Source organism: Xenia sp. Carnegie-2017, unplaced genomic scaffold (genome assembly GCF_021976095.1).
Source record: "Xenia sp. Carnegie-2017 unplaced genomic scaffold, XeniaSp_v1 HiC_scaffold_22, whole genome shotgun sequence".
Lineage (NCBI taxonomy): Eukaryota > Metazoa > Cnidaria > Anthozoa > Malacalcyonacea > Xeniidae > Xenia > Xenia sp. Carnegie-2017.
Window position 1 is genome coordinate 12,644,152 of NW_025813485.1, and position 21,011 is coordinate 12,665,162.

At 34.2% G+C, this 21,011-nt stretch overlaps 3 protein-coding genes across 3 annotated transcripts; 2 read left to right on the forward strand and 1 right to left on the reverse strand.

The window, feature by feature from the left end:
- The first annotated feature begins 316 nt into the window (after window positions 1-316).
- On the forward strand, window positions 317-16,426 carry LOC124445138. The gene is made up of 3 exons (XM_046995844.1): window positions 317-754; window positions 13,683-16,100; window positions 16,226-16,426. The coding sequence occupies exons 1-3, from the start codon at window positions 401-403 to the stop codon at window positions 16,424-16,426; spliced, it is 2,973 nt and encodes a 990-aa protein (XP_046851800.1). The 5' UTR covers window positions 317-400.
- LOC124446153 lies at window positions 1,611-4,455 on the forward strand. Its single transcript, XM_046996977.1, has one exon. It carries the CDS (start codon window positions 1,613-1,615, stop codon window positions 4,271-4,273), a length of 2,661 nt encoding a protein of 886 aa, XP_046852933.1. The 5' UTR covers window positions 1,611-1,612; the 3' UTR covers window positions 4,274-4,455.
- Window positions 16,427-17,702: 1,276 nt separating the features above from the next.
- LOC124445139 lies at window positions 17,703-18,605 on the reverse strand. The gene is made up of 2 exons (XM_046995845.1): window positions 18,048-18,605; window positions 17,703-17,909 (listed from the first exon to the last, which is right to left on the reverse strand). The coding sequence occupies exons 1-2, from the start codon at window positions 18,603-18,605 to the stop codon at window positions 17,865-17,867; spliced, it is 603 nt and encodes a 200-aa protein (XP_046851801.1). The 3' UTR covers window positions 17,703-17,864.
- Between the last annotated feature and the right edge of the window lie 2,406 nt (window positions 18,606-21,011).

Sequence of the window (21,011 nt, forward strand, 5' to 3'; positions counted from 1 at the left end):
AGCAGGTAATGCATCAAAAATTCTTATCGATTCTACAAACACAAAAATATCTCCATATGATTGTAAATCATTCCAAAGAAGACACCAAGGTATTTACGTCACGAAGAATTTGACATTTGTCAGTGACGGTCCGTCACTTTGTCGTATTTCATGCAAAAGTGGTTTTAACTGGTTTATAGACGGCAGAGAAAATGCCTCTCCAATGATCATCGGTTTTATCAGAATCTTCTTTGAAAATACACAAGTACATTTAGTGGATTCGTCTGCCATTTTTACTCAGTGCGTGTTTTACAAAACTAAAAAACTTGCAGTGAATTTTACAGCATATAATCAGAACCTGACAAGTTTAGTTTTTCAAAATGTTCAATTCGAAGCAAATGAAGCATGTATTTCAGTAAAGATGTGGTCAAAGGATACAAACACTCTAACGAGCAGCATTATATTTAAAAATTCACAATTTATAGGAAATGGCATTAGATGGATTCCAATTTTAATGTCGCCTCCTTGGAGCGTTTTAAGCATAGATAACTTTGGAAAACATGCTGTAGAGTTGCACGTGCAAAATACAAGTTTTGTTAATAACTATGTTCGTTCAATGGGAATGATATACGTAAGTACTAATCACTTAAAACTTACTGTAATGGAGAAAAGCAATTTAGTAGATAATGGATTGCAAGACATGACCAACACGTTTACTCACAGCCTCTTTGTTTTAAATACTGAAACGACGTCCATTGTGATAGCAGACACGCAGGTAAAAAGGAACAAACAACTACTTTTTTCAATCAGCTCAACAAGAACAGAAATCTTTATTACTCACACACAAGTAGATAACTATACAATCAACAAAGATAGTGGAGGGATATTTTATATAGAAAGTGAAATGATGCAGTTGGTAATGAACAACTGTGTGATAAGTAATGGACGATCGATGTTTCATGGTGGATTTCTCTATGTTCACGCAAGGAATGTTAGTGCACATATTGAAAATTCTAATTTTACAAACTTGAAAACTAGTGGCGATGGTGGTGTGATGTATATATCGAAAAGCAGAGTTGCAAATATGTTTGTAACTGTAAAGATAAAGATACTCAGTTCAAATTTCACATCTAATACAGCTAATTTTGGAGGAGTTCTGCGGCTGCCACAAAAGTTTAAAATCTGGATTCATAACTCTACATTCATTTCAAATAATGCATATTGTGGTGGGGTTGTATCCTCCGACAACGTTTTATATGCAAAAATACACATCGATAAATCATTGTTTCACAAGAACTTTGTAGGAAATATGGGTGGATGCTTACATCTTGATGGTTATACAAAAAATGATAGTTATCTATTTTTAAGTGGAAATAACTCAAATTTTACGGAAAATAAAGCTGAATATGATGGAGGTGTGTTCTCGTTGGCATCATCAGCCGTTTACTTGGAGCTCTCGTGTTCAATATTTGAGTACAATCTTGCAGAAAAAGGCCACGGAGGCACCATTTCAATTATTATATTTTTAAACAACTCAGTTACATTGTTAGCCAATCACACAAAATTTACTGGAAATAGCGCCTTGGTTGGTGGAGCAATATTCATCACTAATTTTTCAAAGGGAACAAGAACGATGATTGTTATGAATAATGTCTCTTTTTCTCATAATTCTGCATCCTATGGACAAGCAGGAGGAGGTGGGATTTGTATTCAAAATGAAGGAATACAGACTTTAGTGTCGTTTTCAATTTCGATAGAAAGAAGCATTTTTGAGAAAAATCGTGGGAATTCTGGAGGTGCCATATATTTACAGAGTTTTAATGGCGAATTTTTGTGCAAGCATTCAGTTTTTAAATCAAACAATGCGACTTATGTTCACGGTGGAGCATTCTACTTCTTTAATTCCAATTCAACGATAAACATATTCAACACAACCTTTGAAAATAACACAAGTATTAAAAATGCTGGAGGTGCAATGTATCTAGAAATTAATTATGGAAGTACGATTCATGTCGATGAGTCAGTATTTAAACACAATGAAGCAATTTATAACATGGGTGGTGGCATGGCGATAAATACTAAAGGTGATATTTTGAAAAATCCTCAATGTAAACAAGATATTGTGCGCTTATGGGATTACAACAATTCTGTAACGATAAAGAACACGAAGTTTATTGAAAATTCTGCCCGAAATGGTGGTGCAGTCTCCATAAAAAACGGAATAATATATTTCAATAATTGTCATTTTGTCAACAATTTTGCAGATGACGCTGGTCATATTAACTATGATGGACTGTACAGCGAAGGACCGTTCATTTTACACAATACTACCGCATTACAAGAAATACAGTCATATAATCCTTTGGTCTCGATTGCAAATGGCGGGATAGTGGATTTTGATAATTTTACAATGTTGCGTTGCCCAGTTGGATCACAGATAGAAATGTTGAATCTCTCTTATAACAAATGGATAAATAGTCCTTGTACATACCACGTCACTATACTTCGCTTTGTATGTAAACAATGTTATCCAGGCACGTATAGCTTACAGCGGGGTCACACATTAGGATTGAAACCAGTTCATCCATTTTCTTGTCTACCTTGTCCAATTGGAGCCGAATGTTACACAACCATCAAATCAAAGCCAAACTTCTGGGGATATTTGATCAAGAAAAATAAGCAATCTTTAAAATTTACCAGATGTCCTGATGGTTATTGTCTTGGAGGCTTTGCAAACCCAAAATACGACAGCTACAACATGTGCCAAGGAAAGCGTAAAGGTTGGATTTGCGGTCATTGCTCTCCCGGTTACAGTGAAACTGTATTGTCAACAAATTGTAAATTGACAGAAAAATGTTTTGATTATTGGTTTTGGGTTGTGTTTATCGTATTGGCGTTCATCATGGCTTTGTATTTTATATTTCAACCACCGATTGTCACTTTTCTAGTAAAACAGATATTGTGGTTCAAAAATGAAAGAAAAATAACTAAACACCTGAGCGAGAACACCAGAAGATCATTACGGTCAACAGAGATGCAGAGAAGCAATTCTCCGTTTGTCCTCTCCACTGAAGAAATTGAAAACGAAAGGAAGGATTCCGTAGGATTTCTTGAAATTATTTTCTATTTCTATCAGATTTCTTCCTTACTGCAAACAGATACAAACATAAAGCACCTTTTGAAAGCCCAAATAATTATTCCTGTTCAGAGATTTTTCAATTTTCAGGGAGTTCATTTCGAAGGTGTATGTCCAATACCTGGTCTCACAGCAACTGGAAAACATTTGTTTGATGTTGCACCAGTATTTGGAACTTTACTTGCCATATACTTTATCTACAGTCTTCACTTTTTCATAAGTAAGATCTTTCGTGCATACACTCCAAAATTTAAACGTTACCTGGGGGCAACAATGCAAACCATTCTCCTAGGATATATAAAAATTGCCAACATTAGTCTTGCACTAATTCAATGCGTTCCCATTAACTCTGACCGTCGTTGGTTTTATGATGGTAACATATTATGCTACCAATGGTGGCAGATAGTGTTCATTGCATTTGACGTTGTTGTATTATTTCCCTTCTTCCTGGTGTTAGCCTGGCTTGCCGTGAAATTGCACAATGGAATGATTTCAACAAAGCAATTCTTTCTCGCTTGTGTTGTACCACTTCCTTTTTCCATTTTTTGGTCTTTACAGTATCTCTTGCAATGGTTCAGTATTTATCGAAGTCCTGTAAACAGGACAGTAAACACTACTGAGTATACAGATACGCTGAAATCCATCTTTCTCGCTCCATTTCGCAAGCCTGAAGAGGGAAAGACAGGTGCTGTCTACTGGCAGAGCATTTATATTGCACGACGTTTTCTCTTGACATTTCTTAGTTGTTTTATCACTGATCCCACTTTACGACTCATGTGCATGGCAATCATCTGTGTGCTGGCGTTATTACATCATAAATGTGTGAAACCATTCCAAAACCCTCGTGCCAACACAGCGGAAACCATTTCTCTACTAAGTCTTGCAGTAATGGCTATCATTAATATGGGCAAATCAATTTACAGATTTTCCAAAGAAGATGTTAGTACAGGATGGATGTTTGTATTTCCAACACTTGATATTATCGAGATGATAATGTTAGGTTTCATACCTTTAATATTTGTTCTTTTGTTTGTATTTGGGATATTATCATTGATGGTACGTTTGGTTTTCATGGCCATCGCCACCATACATAGAAGAATGCACCGCCATGACCCAACATACGATGAATTGTTGAACGATAACCATGAGGAAAACTGAGAGGAATTTTTTTAAATTAGAGTACTTTAATGAATTTGCGCACAATAATTTATATGATTTTACTCAATGATTTAACTCTACTTGTGCAATTTATATAATTACTTATGATTTTACTATATTTAATGGTTTGACTAAGCTTAATGAATTGACTATGTATTAAAATTTGTTCAAATAGCTTTAAATTGTGTTTTTGATCATTTTCATTTTTAATGAATATTGTTGGTACAAACGAACGATGTAAATTACATGTTTGAGGATTAAGTGAAGTAGAAATGTCATTTATAGTTAGTTGTAAAGGAGAAAAAATTCATTTAAATGTTTTAATCGAACCTTACATCAAGAATATACATAAGAAAGCCCAGATTGAACGATAACAAATACTTTTTTCTGAACCAGTTGCAGGTGCAGGGTAAGTCAGAATACAAACTCAAAATAACTACAACTCAACATAATTACACATTACAAATTCAAAATACTACAACAAGTGCTGAAAAATTTAAAGTAATGTACTCTGACTTACCTCATAACTTCCTTCAGTAGTAATTTAGTTTCCTTTCAAGCCTTGGAGTCATGCTTCCTGAGATGCGGAATGCAATGGAATGATTTTGTTGATCGTAGTTTTTGAACTTTAGGTGTTTGATTTCGTAGAAGATATTCTCGATTCAAAGTCTTTGTTGGCTTCACTGATTCAAGGCGACGTAATATAGCCTAAGTAAAATATGAAAGATCATAAAATTTCACGAGTGCTACAGTCACACAACTAGTTTGCTTTTATCATAAAGAACAATGTTAGACTACGAAAATATTGCGCCATTCTTTTTTGTCCACAAAAAAAAATTAATGTTTACCTGATTTTCCTCGTCTATTCTTCTTTGAAACTTTTTTCTGTTGACTTCTGAAGAGGTTTTCACACGAACAGAATGATTTCCACCAAGTGCAGTTTTCGAGGCTGAGCTCGGTCGAGGATGACTGATATTTCTCAAAAGTCTTTGATTCTCCAAGTCAATAGCAACAACTTCGTCATTCCGAAAGGAAAAGTTTTGCTTATTTTCACGCAGATTTCTTTTCTCGGGTGCGTACGATTTACCCTTTGACAGATTTACTCATACAAATAAATCCAGAAGCTTTAGATTCTTCCTCACGCACAATCTCTTCGCTTTTTCCCGTCATTTTTCTCGACTTGTCAATGTCATTTATATCAAGTTCAGGTACAGCATCGAGTAATACGTCCAAGTTTACTTGATCAGAATCGCATTTTTTAAAACTCGTCCACGTTCAACACGATCATTTTTTTCTATTTCTCTTCTGCCTGTACGCCCAATTTTCAGATAATCTTTATCGCTACTGTGGGATAAATTCTTCAAGTATCTTGTATTTTGATGGCTTTGGTTAGCAGCCATCTTAGTTTCTGTGTCATGTTGCTAAGGTAATTAGTTATCATGGTAACCACTGTATAGTGTAGTAGTATTGTGTGTACTGTTTGTGCCAGTGGTTTGTATAGTTGATACTGTTCCTGTTTCGCCGATTCTTTTTTATTTTGAGCACATAAATGATCTGCGATTCATGTGGACACTGCATATATAGCATGTGGTTTCTCTAATGCATGTGAAATTACATGGTTTTTGAATTTTCTCTGCGCTGGTAAAGAAGCATACAATTACGGAAAAAATGCCACACTGACACATAAATGATAATTCTATACATTTTTAAAAATACATGTTCTTGGAACATTCAAGAGTCATACATATGGAACATTGAACAACCTAAGAATATTCAAAAAATGTACCTTTCTTTTTTACTGTTTTTGTCGCGTCCGTGTGCCCCACACCAATGACACATTGAACTGTTTTACTGGCGGTAGTAACTTGACTTATTTCACCAGGTGGACGGAGAGGGGTGAAGGGTGACATCTTTGGTTTTATCGACGAACTTGTAACCATAGTCCTCCGTGTGCTTTTCAGACGCAGTCTTTTTCTGTCTTCAGGTTTTGGGGGGGGAGGTGGATTTTAGATGAAAATTTGCCCTTTGTACTTGTTTTTAGTAAGTGCTTATTCTTCTAAACAATTTTATAAAATTTTGCATTATTCCCTGAAGTATCTAGATTTTAGGTTGTAGCCAAGGAACGTAGTTACCTATGTTATAGCGTCAATAAATGTGAAAGGTGGAGGTCGAAGAAAAAAGTTGGGATCTGTCTCTGAAGTTAACAGTGTGAAGGGCATATGGCATAATTGCTTTTATCGGTACAGATGAGTTCTTCATTTTTTCTATGCAAGTACTGAATAAAGAGTGCACACTGGATATTTGCAAATGTTAATCGTCATTGAGCATCCAAAATTGCTCACTTGGAACTTTTCAGTTAACAATTGTGCTATACTCCAATTTACGTTTTTTATCCCTTTTGTCGTGCCATAAATTTTTGTTTATAAATTAGGATGCATTCACTTCATAACACTCTTAAACTGGTGGGTTAGCAATCTTAACAAATGCCAATGACTTACCCTGAACTGCCGGTTGGTATACTATACGTATAAAGGAGAAATGCACGTTTAATATTTCAATCTTTTTGAGAACTGTAAACTATGCAATTACTCAAGTAAGGCATTGTCTATCACTCTGTGTTCGACAGTAATTTTCTTTTCATGATAGATAGAAATCGTGAAAGTAAAAACTAACAACAAATGTTGTCCTTTGAATTTTGTAGATTAATATAATCTCTATTTTAGAAGAGTAATCAAACTTGGCGATACTGTGAATGAAGAAAGCATGAACTTGTACCAATTGATTTTTTTTAAAGCCTGTACGTCATTCGAGAGCATTAACTCAAGTAGTAATTCGGATTGTACTGATAGCATGCTTCTTGTATTCGTTAATGGTATGGGCGGAAAATCTTATCAACAGTATCTGTCAATGTGTTATCTCACATTTCGTCTCGTCAAACTAAGCCTTTTTGCCCTTCTTACTTTGACAAATCTTATTTTGTTTAGTGTTGCTGCTGAACTTTGTGTATTATTAGAAACTGCATTATCGTATCCCGTTGACATCCTTTTACATTCAGATCAAGCTGCAATGTTCAAATGTTCATATGTAGCTCTCACATATTGTGCCATTTAAGGCACTTCTTGCATTTGTGAATCAAAAATGTTCTTTGTATTGAATGAAGTTTAAAGCGTTTTAAAGTTTGTTTTTGAATTAGTGTCAAAAACAATATTTTTAGCATACTCATCAAATGTGTAAAAACCATGTGTTCAAGCTATTTTCCAGTGACTTATATAAGGTTTCGCCAAAGCAATCGAAACATTCATTTCCTATACTTTTTTGCATCTTTTCCAAAAGACCATCCACTGTATGAATTCATTAACACTTTTTTGACGAACTTAGGAGTGGCAACGATATTTAATTTCTTCTGAATTTCTTCACATACAATCATTGATTCTATGAGCTACGAAAAGGTGTAAATGGGTGTTTGATTACAATTTACTGTGTCAATTAGAAATGAAGGCATATTCATTTACAATTAATTGTTTCAATTATAACATGAACTAGTGATTGTTTCATCTTGTTTTTACAACGACTACGTGCAATATGTTCTGACTGACGAATACCGACATATACAGTATATACTTTTAAAATGAATAAATTAAGCAAACACCAAGCAGTTATTTTCGAGTGATACATTGATCCTATTTAATTGTTAAATTTTAATTTCGTCACCAGTTTTTATTAATGATGTTATGAGGGTATAATTACTTCTCACTCTATTTACTTGGATTAGAAACTTCATTATTGCATTGTGTTAAAAACACAATTATCAAATAAATGAATGTTTCATAAAATAAAAAGCAAATAAAGTAGAATCTAAGAGCATGCAGTAGTTTATCGTAAAAACGTTCATGAAATAAGTTATTGCTTCATTAGTTGCTTTTTCTGTTGATTGGATATTTTTATTAGACATCATTAACGCTATATTAACGTCAGTTATACCAGCGAACATTTCCATTTTTGCTTCTACTGCATTTAAGCATTGACATGAAGTGCCTAAACCTTGCGCACTTTTAAAGAAAGCGTCTTGACATGATGGAGCGCAAGATTTTTGTTTATTTTTTTCGGTAACATGTTATTCTCAATTTCTCAATTATATATTTGTGTAACGGTATTTAACTCCGCTATCGTTATATATTTCCTAAATCATACGTTTATACTTTTTGTTACCTATTTGTATCAATCAGCGAGATAAGTAGCAAAGGACATGTACAAACTAGCAGTTCCCTCTATTGTCTTTAACATGGTTCAAACGAGTGAAATAAACAAAAGCATAAGCGAAGACAAAATCCCAAACAAAGACAGTAAAGGAAGTATGTACAGCAGAATATGGTTAAGGTAAGTACCACCTGCGGCCAGAGAAAATAAAATGCATACTTTCTGGTAGGTATTGGTATTGGCTCCAGTGTATGGAATCGTCATGATAAACAGGGATCTGTGGGTGCGTTTGTAGCCAAAGGAGAGTTTCTTTATACGTAGTTGCATCATTAATAGCTAATTTTTCTACAATAAACACAACATACTTTATTCCACTGATCCATATTTAAATATATATATTGACCACATCACAGTGCAACGAACAATTACTTTTATAAATTACCCATGCATATTGGTTTTCCAAAATAACACTGTTATTTAAATAATGGTAATTAAGCACGTTTACTCAAATTTACTATGTTGTAAATTGTAACTTATTTAAGTAGAAGCATCATGAAAAGCAATTTACAGATCAGAAATTTAACTTAAAGCAATTTAGTTTTCCTCGTTGTCAGTATTACTATGTTTTGAGTTATATTTTCGCATCCACCCACCTATACGTTGAAACATTAAGCTAAGCTACCTATGGTTGATTTGATGACGCCATGGCTTAGACGCTAATGTGGGAAACTGCAACACAGATGAACTGTGGAGTGGAGTGGGAAGGTGGGAGGTAGCAAATGGAGATAATTATCTATGTCTACTGATTCTTTATGGTAACAATGACGCTCTTCTGATGGTAACAAGAAAGATACACATTTTTTTAGAAGGGCAAGTCTATAATGTGTTTGATTCCAGTTAACTTTACCAGTTGAAAGGCTATTCTGAGTGTTGGATTGCATACAAAAATCTTCCAAAATTTCTTTTCTCGTTCGACAATTCTAAATCAATGACACATTGTTCTTTCTCCTTGTAACATATTCTTATCAAAATAACTAATGTATCAGTATCTTAAGGTGGCTACCAAAGAATGATATTTTGATTTGGACATCTTCCCAGTGGTGTTTACTATGCAGAACAACAAGATTATTTGGAACACAGCATTTTTCAGTTGTGAGTTTGATCAACTCATTTTCGGTCGAAATGCACATTTCTTCACACTTAAAATTTCAAGGACTTTTACTTGGTCCTAAACAATGATTTCCTTTATCATTAGCATGAGCCTCGTTTGTTCTTGCTGTTTTTTTCATTCATAAGATTGAACTAACATTTTCCAAGGAAAGAAAAACATTTAATCGGTCGCCTCAATCAAAGATACCTGATTAGCTACTTTACCGAGTGTTTCAAGAAAGACACGTATAAAATCGAGGCTAATGTCCTTGATAAAGAAAAGATTGTACAGAAATTAGTGTTGGAAATACTAGCGTATGAAGTTAAACCATATTGTGTTCAAAACAGCTCATCTGAAGGCTGATACAACGGTTATTTAGCATCTCCTAATCAAAACGTTATCTTAACTCTGTTGTTTCTGACTGTTTTTGGAAATGGGAAAAACAAAAGAAGACCCATGTTTGGTGATGAACATGGATTTCGGTATAAAAGAATGTCTCATATTTTTCGAGCATTAATCGGCATTGATTACTTTTCTCATGGTTTTTTGAAAACAAAGAAGCTTGTTGAGAGATTAAGAATTTATTCCAAAATTCTGGAAAGCATTCCAACTCCTCGGAATAAACTGGAATCTAATTTGAGTAACCTTCATGGATACTGAAAGAAAAGTGTGTACTTTACTCGATGATTCTGAGGAATAACAGCAAAGATTTGCATGTAATTTAATTTTGCTTTTTTATCTCCTGTCAATCCATTGAGGCAGCTTCACAAATACAGTGTAAGCTTTATAGCCAAGATCTAGAGGTTATTAAAGCAAGCTCAGGTAGCTATGCTTGATGTTTCAGCACTGTGCTGTGAATTCAAATGTCTTTTGAAAGAAGTTGCAAACAATATTATAGAAATACTAGCTACTTGTTCCAATTTGCTTAGAAAGTAAAGATTTATTTTAGAAAGATGAAGAAACTGATGATGAAGAAAAATAATTTTTTTTGAGTTCAAATTTAAAAAATGCTTTTCATAATGTATCACTTTAAGCTACATTATAGTAATCGTGCGTGAATGTGTGTAATAATAATTGTTTAATTAACTTTACCATTTTGAGTAAAATATGTATCATTTTTTATGAAAAATGAGTTTTAAGAGCACTGTGCTGGATAGAGATTTAGTTTACATGTATTTAAAATAGATCAATGAAAACAAAATCGTTGTGCTTACGATAATAGACTAATTATAGCTCATTAATTATTCAACTAAGAAAAAAGAAACTACCCCCTGCTACAAACGCATGGAATATAGAAACCTTCGAATTAGATGAAAGGATATTTGGTTCTCGGAACTTCATATCTCGTAGAAAACATCGCGTGATCATGCTCTAACCCCTTCTTATAAATTATCATAACAATAAACTTTCATTTTTCAATATATATAATTTGAATGTCTAGCTGGGGATGATATAACAGACGCACTAGGAGTAACGTGAGCAACAAACGAAGCAGTCGAAAGCACTACTTGATTTTAAAAGCAACGTATGGTCTTGCAACTGCAATGAAAGTGAATGTCAATGAAAATAAGTCTAGTTTTCTAAGGTTGTAGAGGGCGAGTATCTCAGAGGTTTGGTGATGGATGACACTGGGAAGATTGTGGATTAAGACTTCATCGTAAAGTACATTTCTGCAACCTACGAATTTTGCTCAAATAAGGCAACGTTCATTTACTTATTTTTTTTGGTCAATGTTATTTACCGAAGCGAAGCTGAGAAGGATAAAATTGATCAAGATCTGAATAGCTCTTGATACTATGCAAAAGCAGATATAACTATTTCAATAACTATTTTATTACACAATCATAAATGCAGACGCTTTTAAAATAATTTATGCAGAAATTTTTCATGCCTTGACATAAAATAATTTTAGCTGTTAGCTTTCGTCTATTTTATGTAAATACCAAGAGAAAACTCTCCTGGCTGACAGTGTGACCCTGTATCATTAATAATTTGAGTCAAAACCGTTTGTTAAACAATTACAAATCTCAAGTAAGATTCCACCATTGTATATTTTGTGTTTTCAGTTTTCCCAAAAAATATACGTCACCTACAAATAATTTTAAAAGTCGATGTTGCGAACAAGACAGAGAATTATCCGAAGAGTTTAAGCGAATTACAATCGAGATTGCAACAACACATAGTAAAATAGAAGTGACCTTTATTGGATGAGACTCAGCACATCAAGTAAAAAATAAGTGACCATCATTGTATAATTGACTGTATTGATTTGTTAAGAGTACGCATCCAAAGATTGCACCATCATTGTATAATAATAATCTTTAGAGACTATATACACAATGGTATTGAAGTGAGATTGATCATTGTATAATAATCTAGCTCTTTATTGATTTATCAGTTCAGAGTTCTCCCCGAAGATTCCTCGACACAAACAATAGTTAAAAGTTTTACAATATTATTATTATTAAGCTTCCTATACGTCCGTAGTTTGTAATGTAACTTGATTTCTTGTAAATGTGTATAAGCTTTCTATATGTCCGTAGTTTGTAACTTGATTTCTTGTAAATTTGTTTTAATTATTAAATAAATTTTTGTAATGTTTTTTGTCGCGACCCCTCGTAAATGGACAACCCCTTCTCCAGTTACGCTATTGATTGACTGCTGCATATTTTTAATGCCGGCCAAGAAAGACTGTTAGTGCAAGGCTCAACGCAGATTCTGAAAGTCAAGAGATAGATTCATTTCTCGCACTCTAAGTACTCTTCAGCTGTAGTGATATTTTAAAAACTTTCTTAGATTTTGTCCGTAGAAGATGAAATATATACTCTTGTTCAAAATCATCTGGGGATCTTTCCTTCTGGAATTTTTCAGTAAGTGCGTTCGTCACTTTGATTAATTATAAATCGAATATTTTAAATAAAATGTTCTTGCTATCATCATGATTAGTTGGCTGGCGTTATTGAGCGCAATATTTCTACTCAAGATGTATTTCAGCGGTAGCTCAACTTTATCTCTATATCCACGTATATTGATGCAATCTGGATCTAATGATACATGAACATTGCACAGCTCTAAGTTATCTTCTGATTATTGACTTTCTAAAGATTTATTTTTTGAAATCATTAGACTTGATTATTGTTTCCACATAATTCACACTATTGCATTACAATTAGATGCATCGCATATAATTCTTTTTATGTAGACTTCGAAGTCACTTCAGCGTCAAATATATATGTCTCGAGGGCTAAAGGTCATGATTCTGCTTCATGTGGCTCCTACAGTCACCCGTGTTATTCAATATCACATGGTGTTTCTGTAGCAGGTAATGCATCAAAAATTCTTATCGATTCTACAAACACAAAAATATCTCCATATGATTGTAAATCATTCCAAAGAAGACACCAAGGTATTTACGTCACGAAGAATTTGACATTTGTCAGTGACGGTCCGTCACTTTGTCGTATTTCATGCAAAAGTGGTTTTAACTGGATTATAGACGGCAGAGAAAATGCCTCTCCAATGATCATTGGTTTTACCAGAATCTTCTTTGAAAATACACAAGTACATTTAGTGGATTCGTCTGCCATTTTTACTCAGTGCGTGTTTTACAAAACTAAAAAACTTGCAGTGAATTTTACAGTATATAATCGGAACCTGACAAGTTTAGTTTTTCAAAATGTTCAATTCGAAGCAAATGAAGCATGTATTTCAGTAAAGATGTGCTCAAAGGATACAAACACTCTAAGGAGCAGCATTATTTTTAAAAATTCACAATTCATAGAAAATGGCATCAGACGTATTCCAATTTTAATGTCGCCTTCTTGGAGTGTTTTAAGCATAGATAACTTTGGAAAACATGCTGTAGAGTTGCACGTGCAAAATACAAGTTTTGTTAATAACTATGTTCGTTCAATGGGAATGATATACGTAAGTACTAATCACTTAAAACTTGTTTTGGACAAAACTGATCTACAAAATAATGGTTTCAACGACACTAAGGCGTTTAACAGCCTCTTTGTTTTAAATACTGAAACGACGTCCATTGTGATAGCAGACACGCAGGTAAAAAGGAACAAACAGCGACTTTTTTCAATCAGCTCAACAAGAACAGAAATCCTTATTACTCACACACTAGTAGATGACTATAGAGTTGGCAAAAATCATGGAGGGACATTTTATATAGAAAGTGAAATGATGCAGTTGGTAATGAACAACTGTGTGATAAGTAATGGACGATTGATGGTTCCATTTAATGGTGGATTTCTCTATGTTTACGCAAGGAATGTTAGTGTTCATATTGAAAATTCTAATTTTACAAACTTGAATATTGGCGGCGAAGGTGGTGTGATGTATATATCGACAAGTAAAGTTGCAAATATGTCTGTAACTGTAAAGATAAAGATACTCAGTTCAAATTTTATATCTAATACAGCTAATTTTGGAGGAGTTCTGCGGCTGCCACAAAAGTTCAAAATCTGGATTCATAACTCAACATTCATTTCAAATAATGCACATAATAGTGGTGGGGTTTTATGCTCCTACAACCTTTTCTATGCAAAAATACACATCGATAAATCATTGTTTTACAAAAACTTTGCAGAAATTAAGGGTGGATGCTTAGATCTTGATAGTAAAACGGAAAATGATGTTTATTTATTTTTAAGTGGAAATAACTCAAATTTTACGGAAAATACTGCTGGATGGGGGGGAGGCGTGTTCATGTTGACATCATCAGCCGTTTACTTGGAGCTCTCGTATTCATTATTTGAGGACAATAATGTACAAGTCTGCGGAGGCGCCATTGGAATTATTGAACCGTATACATTTTCAGCCAGTTCATTTACATTGTTAGCCAATCACACAAAATTTACTGGAAACAGCGCCATGAGTGGTGGAGCAATATGCATTAATACTATTGGAGGAAGAACAATGATTGGTATTAATAATGTCTCTTTTTTTCGTAATTCTGCATTAACCGGAGGAATAGGAGGTGGAGGTGGGATTTTGTATCGAAATAGAGGAATACAGAATTTAGCGTCGTTTTCAATTTCGATAGAAAGAAGCTTTTTCGAGAAAAATAATGGGAGTTCTGGAGGTGTCATATATTTACATGGTGTTAATGGCAAATTTTTGTGCAAGCATTCAGTTTTTAAATCAAACAATGCAACTTATGGTCCAGGTGGAGCATTCTACTTCTTTATTTCCAATTTAACGATAAACATATTCAACACAACATTTGAAAATAACACAAGTAATAAAAATGCTGGAGGTGCAATGTATCTAGACATTAATCATGGAAGTACGATTCACGTCGACGAGTCAGTATTTAAATACAATGAAGCAATTTATGACATGGGTGGTGGCATGAGGATAATTACTGAAGGTGATACTTTGAAAAATCCTCAATGTAAAAAAGATACTGTGCGCTTATGGGATTACAGCAATTCTGTAACGATAAAGAACACGAATTTTAGTGAAAATTTTGCCCGAATTGGTGGTGCAGTCTCCATGGAAAACGGAATAGTATATTTCAATAATTGTCACTTTGTCAACAATTTTGCATATGAAGGTGGTCATCTTATTATGTATGGCTCAAACAACTTAAATTTACTAAGTAGCACTTTTTACAACACAATAACTCATAATTCTTCCTATACTGAAACTTTCATGCATTCGTACAGCGAAGGACCGTTGATTTTACACAATACTACCGCGTTACAAGAAATACAGTCAGATAATCCTTTGGTCTTGATTGCAAATGGCGGGATTGTGGATTTTGATAATTTTACAATATTGCGTTGCCCAGTTGGATCAAAGATGAAAATGTTGAATCTCTCTTATAACAAATGGATAAATAGTTATTGTACATACCGCGTCACTATACTTCGCTTTGTATGTACACAATGTGATCCAGGCACGTATAGCTTACAGCAGGGTCACACATTAGGATTGAGACCAGTTCATCCATTTTCTTGTCTACCTTGTCCAAATGGAGCCGAGTGTTTAACAACAATCAAATCAAAGCCAAACTTCTGGGGATATTTGAGCAAGAAAAATAAGCCATCTTTAAAATTTACCAGATGTCCTGATGGTTATTGTCTTGGAGGCTCAAAAAACCAAAAACACGGCAACTACAACATGTGCCAAGGAAAGCGTAAAGGTTGGATTTGCGGTCATTGCTCTCCCGGTTACAGTGAAACTGTATTCTCGACAGATTGTAAATTGACAGAAAAATGTTTTGATTATTGGTTTTGGGTTGTGTTTATCGTATTGGCGTTCATCATGGCTTTGTATTTTATATTTCAACCACCGATTGTCACTTTTCTAGTAAAACAGATATTGTGGTTCAAAAATGAAAGAAAAATAACTGAACACCTGAGCGAGAACACCAGAAGATCATTACGGTCAACAGAGATGCAGAGAAGCGATTCTTTGTTTGTTCTCTCCACTGAAGAAATTGAAAACGAAAGGAAGGATTCCGTAGGATTTCTTGAAATTATTTCTATTTCTATCAGATTTCTTCCTTACTGCAAACAGATACAAACATAAAGCACCTTTTGAAAGCCCAAATAATTATTCCTGTTCAGAGATTTATCAATTTTCAGGGAGCTCATTTCGAAGGTGTATGTCCAATACCTGGTCTCACAGCAACTGGAAAACATTTGTTTGATGTTGCATTTGTATTTGGAACTTTACTTGCCATATACTTTATCTACAGTCTTCACTTTCTCATAAGTAAGGTCTTTCGTGCATACACTCCAAAATTTAAACGTTACCTGGGGGCAACAATGCAACCATTCTCCTAGGATATATAAAAATTGCCAACGTTAGTCTTGCACTAATTCAATGCGTTCCCATTAACTCTGACCGTCGTTGGTTTTATGATGGTAACATATTATGCTACCAATGGTGGCAGATAGTGTTCATTGCATTTGACGTTGTTGTATTATTTCCCTTCTTCCTGGTGTTAGCCTGGCTTGCCTTGAAATTGCACAATGGAATGATTTCAACAAAGCAATTCTTTCTTGCTTGTGTTGTTCCACTTCCTTTTTCCATTTTTTGGTCTTTACAGTATCTCTTGCAATGGTTAAGTATTTATCGAAGTCCTGTAAACAGGACAGTAAACAATACTGAGTATACAGATACGCTGAAATCCATCTTTCTGGCTCCATTTCGCAAGCCTGAAGAGGGAAAGTCAGGTGCTGTCTACTGGCAGAGCGTTCTTATTGCACGACGTTTTCTCTTGACATTTATTAGTTGTTTTATCACTGATCCCACTTTACGACTCATGTGCATGGCAATCATCTGTGTGCTGGCCTTATTACATCATAAATGTGTGAAACCATTCCAAAACCCTCGTGCCAACACAGCGGAAACCATTTCTCTACTAAGTCTTGTAGTACTGGCAAACATAAACATGTACAAATCATTTTACAGATTTTCCAAAGAAGATGTTAGTACAGGAATGATGTTCGTATTTCCAACACTTGATATTATCGAGATGATAATGTTATGTTTCATACCTGGAATATTGATTCTTTTGTTTGTATTAGGGATATCATCATTGATGGTACGTTTGGTTTTCATGGCCATCGCCACCATACGTAGAAAAATGCACCGCCATGACCCAACTTACGATGAACAGTTAAACGATAACCATGAAGAAAACTGAGAGGAAGAGACGATTTTTTAAATAAAATTGCGCACGATGATTTAAATGACTTTACTCAATGGTTTGACTATATACTTAGGCTTAATGAATTGACTATGTACTAAAATTTGTTCAAATAGCTTTAAATTGTCTTTTGATCATTTTCATTTTAATGAAATTAAAGTTTGAGGATTCAGTGAAGTAGAAATGTCAATTACAGTTTGTTGTAAACAAGAAAAAATAACTTAAATGTTTTAATTGAACCTTACATCAAGCATATACATAAGAAAGCCCAGATTGAACGATAACAAATACTTTTTTCTGAACCAGTTGCAGGTGCAGGGTAAGTCAGAATACAAACTCAAAATAACTACAACTTAACATAACTGCACATTACAAATTCAAAATACTACAACAAGTGAAAAATTTAAAGTAATGTACTCTGACTTACCTCATAACTTCCTTCAGTAGTAATTTAGTTTCCTTTCAAGCCTTGGAGTCATGCTTCCTGAGATGCGGAGTGCTATGGCATGATTTTGTTGATCGTAGTTTTTGAACTTTAGGTGTTTGATTTCGTAGAAGATATTCTCGATTCAAGTCTTTGTTGGCTTCACTGATTCAAGGCGACGTAATATAGCCTAAGTAAAATATGAAAGATCATAAATCTTCACTAATGCTACATCCACAAAACTAGTTTGCTTTTATCATAAAGAACAATGTTAGACTACGAAAATATTGCGCCATTCTTTTTTGTCCACAAAAAAATTAATGTTTACCTGATTTTTCTCGTCTATTCTTCTTTGAAACTTCTTTCTGTTGACTTTTGAAGAGGTTTTTACACGAACAGAATGATTTCTACCAAGTGCAGTTTTCGAGGCTGAGCTCGGTCGAGGATAACTGATCTTTCTCAAAAGACTTTGATTCGCCAAGTCAATAGCAACAACTTCGTCATTCCGAAAGGATAAGTTTTGCTTATTTTCACGCAGATTTGTTTTTCTCGGGTGCGTACGATTTACCCTTTTGACAGATTTACTCATACAAATAAATCCAGAAGCTTTAGATTCTTCCTCACGCACAATCTCTTCGCTTTTTCCCGTCATTTTTCTCGACTTGTCAATGTCATTTATATCAAGTTCAGGTACAGCATCGAGTAATACGTCCAAGTTTACTTGATCAGAATCGCATTGAGTTTTAAAAACTCGTGCACGTTCAACACGATCATTTTTTTCTATTTCTCTTCTGCCTGTACGCCCAATTTTCAGATAATCTTTATCGCTACTGTGGGATAAATTCTTCAAGTATCTTGTATTTTGATGGCTTTGGTTAGCAGCCATCTTAGTTTCTGTGTCATGTTGCTATGGTAATTAGTTACCATGGTAACCACTGTATTGTGAAGTAGTATTGTGTGTACTGTTTGTGCCAGTTGTTTGTACAGTTGATACTGTTCCTGTTTCGCCGATTCTTTTTTATTTTGAGCACATAAATGATCCGCGATTCATGTGGACACTGCATATATAGCATGTGGTTTCTCTTAATCATGTGAAATTACATTGTTTTTGAATTTTCTCTCTGCGCTGGTAAAGAAGCATACAATTACGGAAAAAATGTCACACTGACACATAAATGATCATTCTGTACATTTTTAAAAATACATGTTCTTGGAACATTCAAGAGTCATACATATGGAACATTGAAGAACCTAAAAATATTCAAAAAATGTGCCTTTCTGTTTTACTGTTTTTGTCGCATCCGTGTGCCCCACAACAATGACACCGTGAACTCTTTTATTGGCGGTAGTAACTTGACTTATTTCACCAGGTGGACGGAGAGGGGTGAAGGGTGACATCTGTTGTTTTATCGACGAACACTTAACCATAGCACACGGAGGTCTTCTTTTCAGACGCAGTCTTTTTCTGTCTTCAGGTTTGGGGGGGGGGGTAGATTTTAGATGAAAATTTGCCCTTTGTACTTGTTTTTTGTAAGTGCTTATTCTTCTAACCAATTTTAGAAAACTTTGCATTATTCCTTGAAGTATCTAGAATTTTAGGCTGTAGCCAAGGAATGTAGTTACCTATGTAAAGCGTCAATAAATGTAAAGGTGGAGGTCGAAGAAAAAAATGGGGATCTGTCTCTGAAGTTAACAGTGTGAAGGGCATATGGCATAATTGCTTTTATCGGTACAGATGAGTTCTTCATTTTTTGTATGCAAGTACTGAATAAAGCGTGCACACTGGATATTTGCAAATGTTAATCGTCATTGAGCATCCAAAATTGCTCGCTTGTAACTTCAGTTAACAATTGTTCTATACTCCAATTTACGTTTTTAATCACTTTTGTCGTGCCATAAATTTTTGTTTATAAATTGGGATGCATTCACCTCATAGCACTCTTAAACTTGTGGGTTAGCAAACTCAACAATTGCTAATGACTTACCCTGAACTGCCGGTTGGTATACTATACGTATAAAGGAGAAATTTAATATTTCGTTTAATATTTCAATTTTTTTGAGAATTGTAAACTATGCAATTACTCAAGTAAGGCATTGTCTATCACTCTGTGTTCGACAGTAATTTTCTTTTCATGATAGATAGAAATCGTGAACAGCAAATGTTGTCTTTTGAATTTTGTAGACCAATATAATCTCTATTTTAGAAGAGTAATCAAACTTGGTGATACTGCACATGAAGAAAGCATGAACTTGTACCACTTCAATTTTTTTAGAAGCCTGTACGTCATTCGAGAGCATTAATTCAAGTAGAAATTCGGATTGTACTGATAGCATGCTTCTTGTATTCGTTAATAGTATGGGCGGAAATCTTATCAACAGTATCTGTCAATGTGTTATCTCACATTTCGTCTCGTCAAACTAGGCCTTTTTGCCCTTGCTACCTTGATAAATCTTATTTTGTTTGGTGTTGCTGCTGATTTTTGTGTATTATTAGAAATTGCATCATCCTATTCCGTTGACATCCTTTTACATTCAAATCAGGCTGCGATGTTCAAATGTTTATATGTAGCTCTCACACATTGTGCCATTTAAGACATTTCTTGCATTTGTGAATCAAAAATGTTCCTTGTATTGGATGAAGTTTCAAGCGTTTAAAAGTTTGTTTTTGAATTAGTGTCAAAAACAATGTTCTTAACATACTCATAAATTGTTTAAAAACCATGTGTTCAAGCTATTTTCCAGTGACTTATATAAGGTTTCGCCAAAACAATCCAAACACTTATTTCCTATACGTTTTTTGCACCTTTTCCTAAAGACTATGCACTGTATGAATTCAACAACACTTTTTTGGCGATCTTAGGAGTGGCAACGATGTTTATTTTCTTCTCAATTTCTTCACATACTATCATTGGTTCTATGAGCTACGAAAAGGTGTAAATGGGTGTTTGATTACAATTTACTGTGTCAATTAGAAATGAAGGCATATTCATTTACAATTAATTGTTTCAATTATAACATGAACTAGTGATTGTTTCATCTTATTTTTACAACGACTACGTGCAATATGTTCCGACTGACGAATACCGACATATACAGTATCTACTTTTAAATTTAATAAATTAAGCAAAAACCAAGCAGTTATTTTCGAGTGATACATTAATCCTATTTAATTGTTAAATTTTAATTTCGTCACCAGTTTTTATTAATGATGTTATGAGGGTATAATTACTTCTCACTCTATTTACTTGGATTAGAAACTTCGTTATTGCATTGTAATAAAAACACAATGATC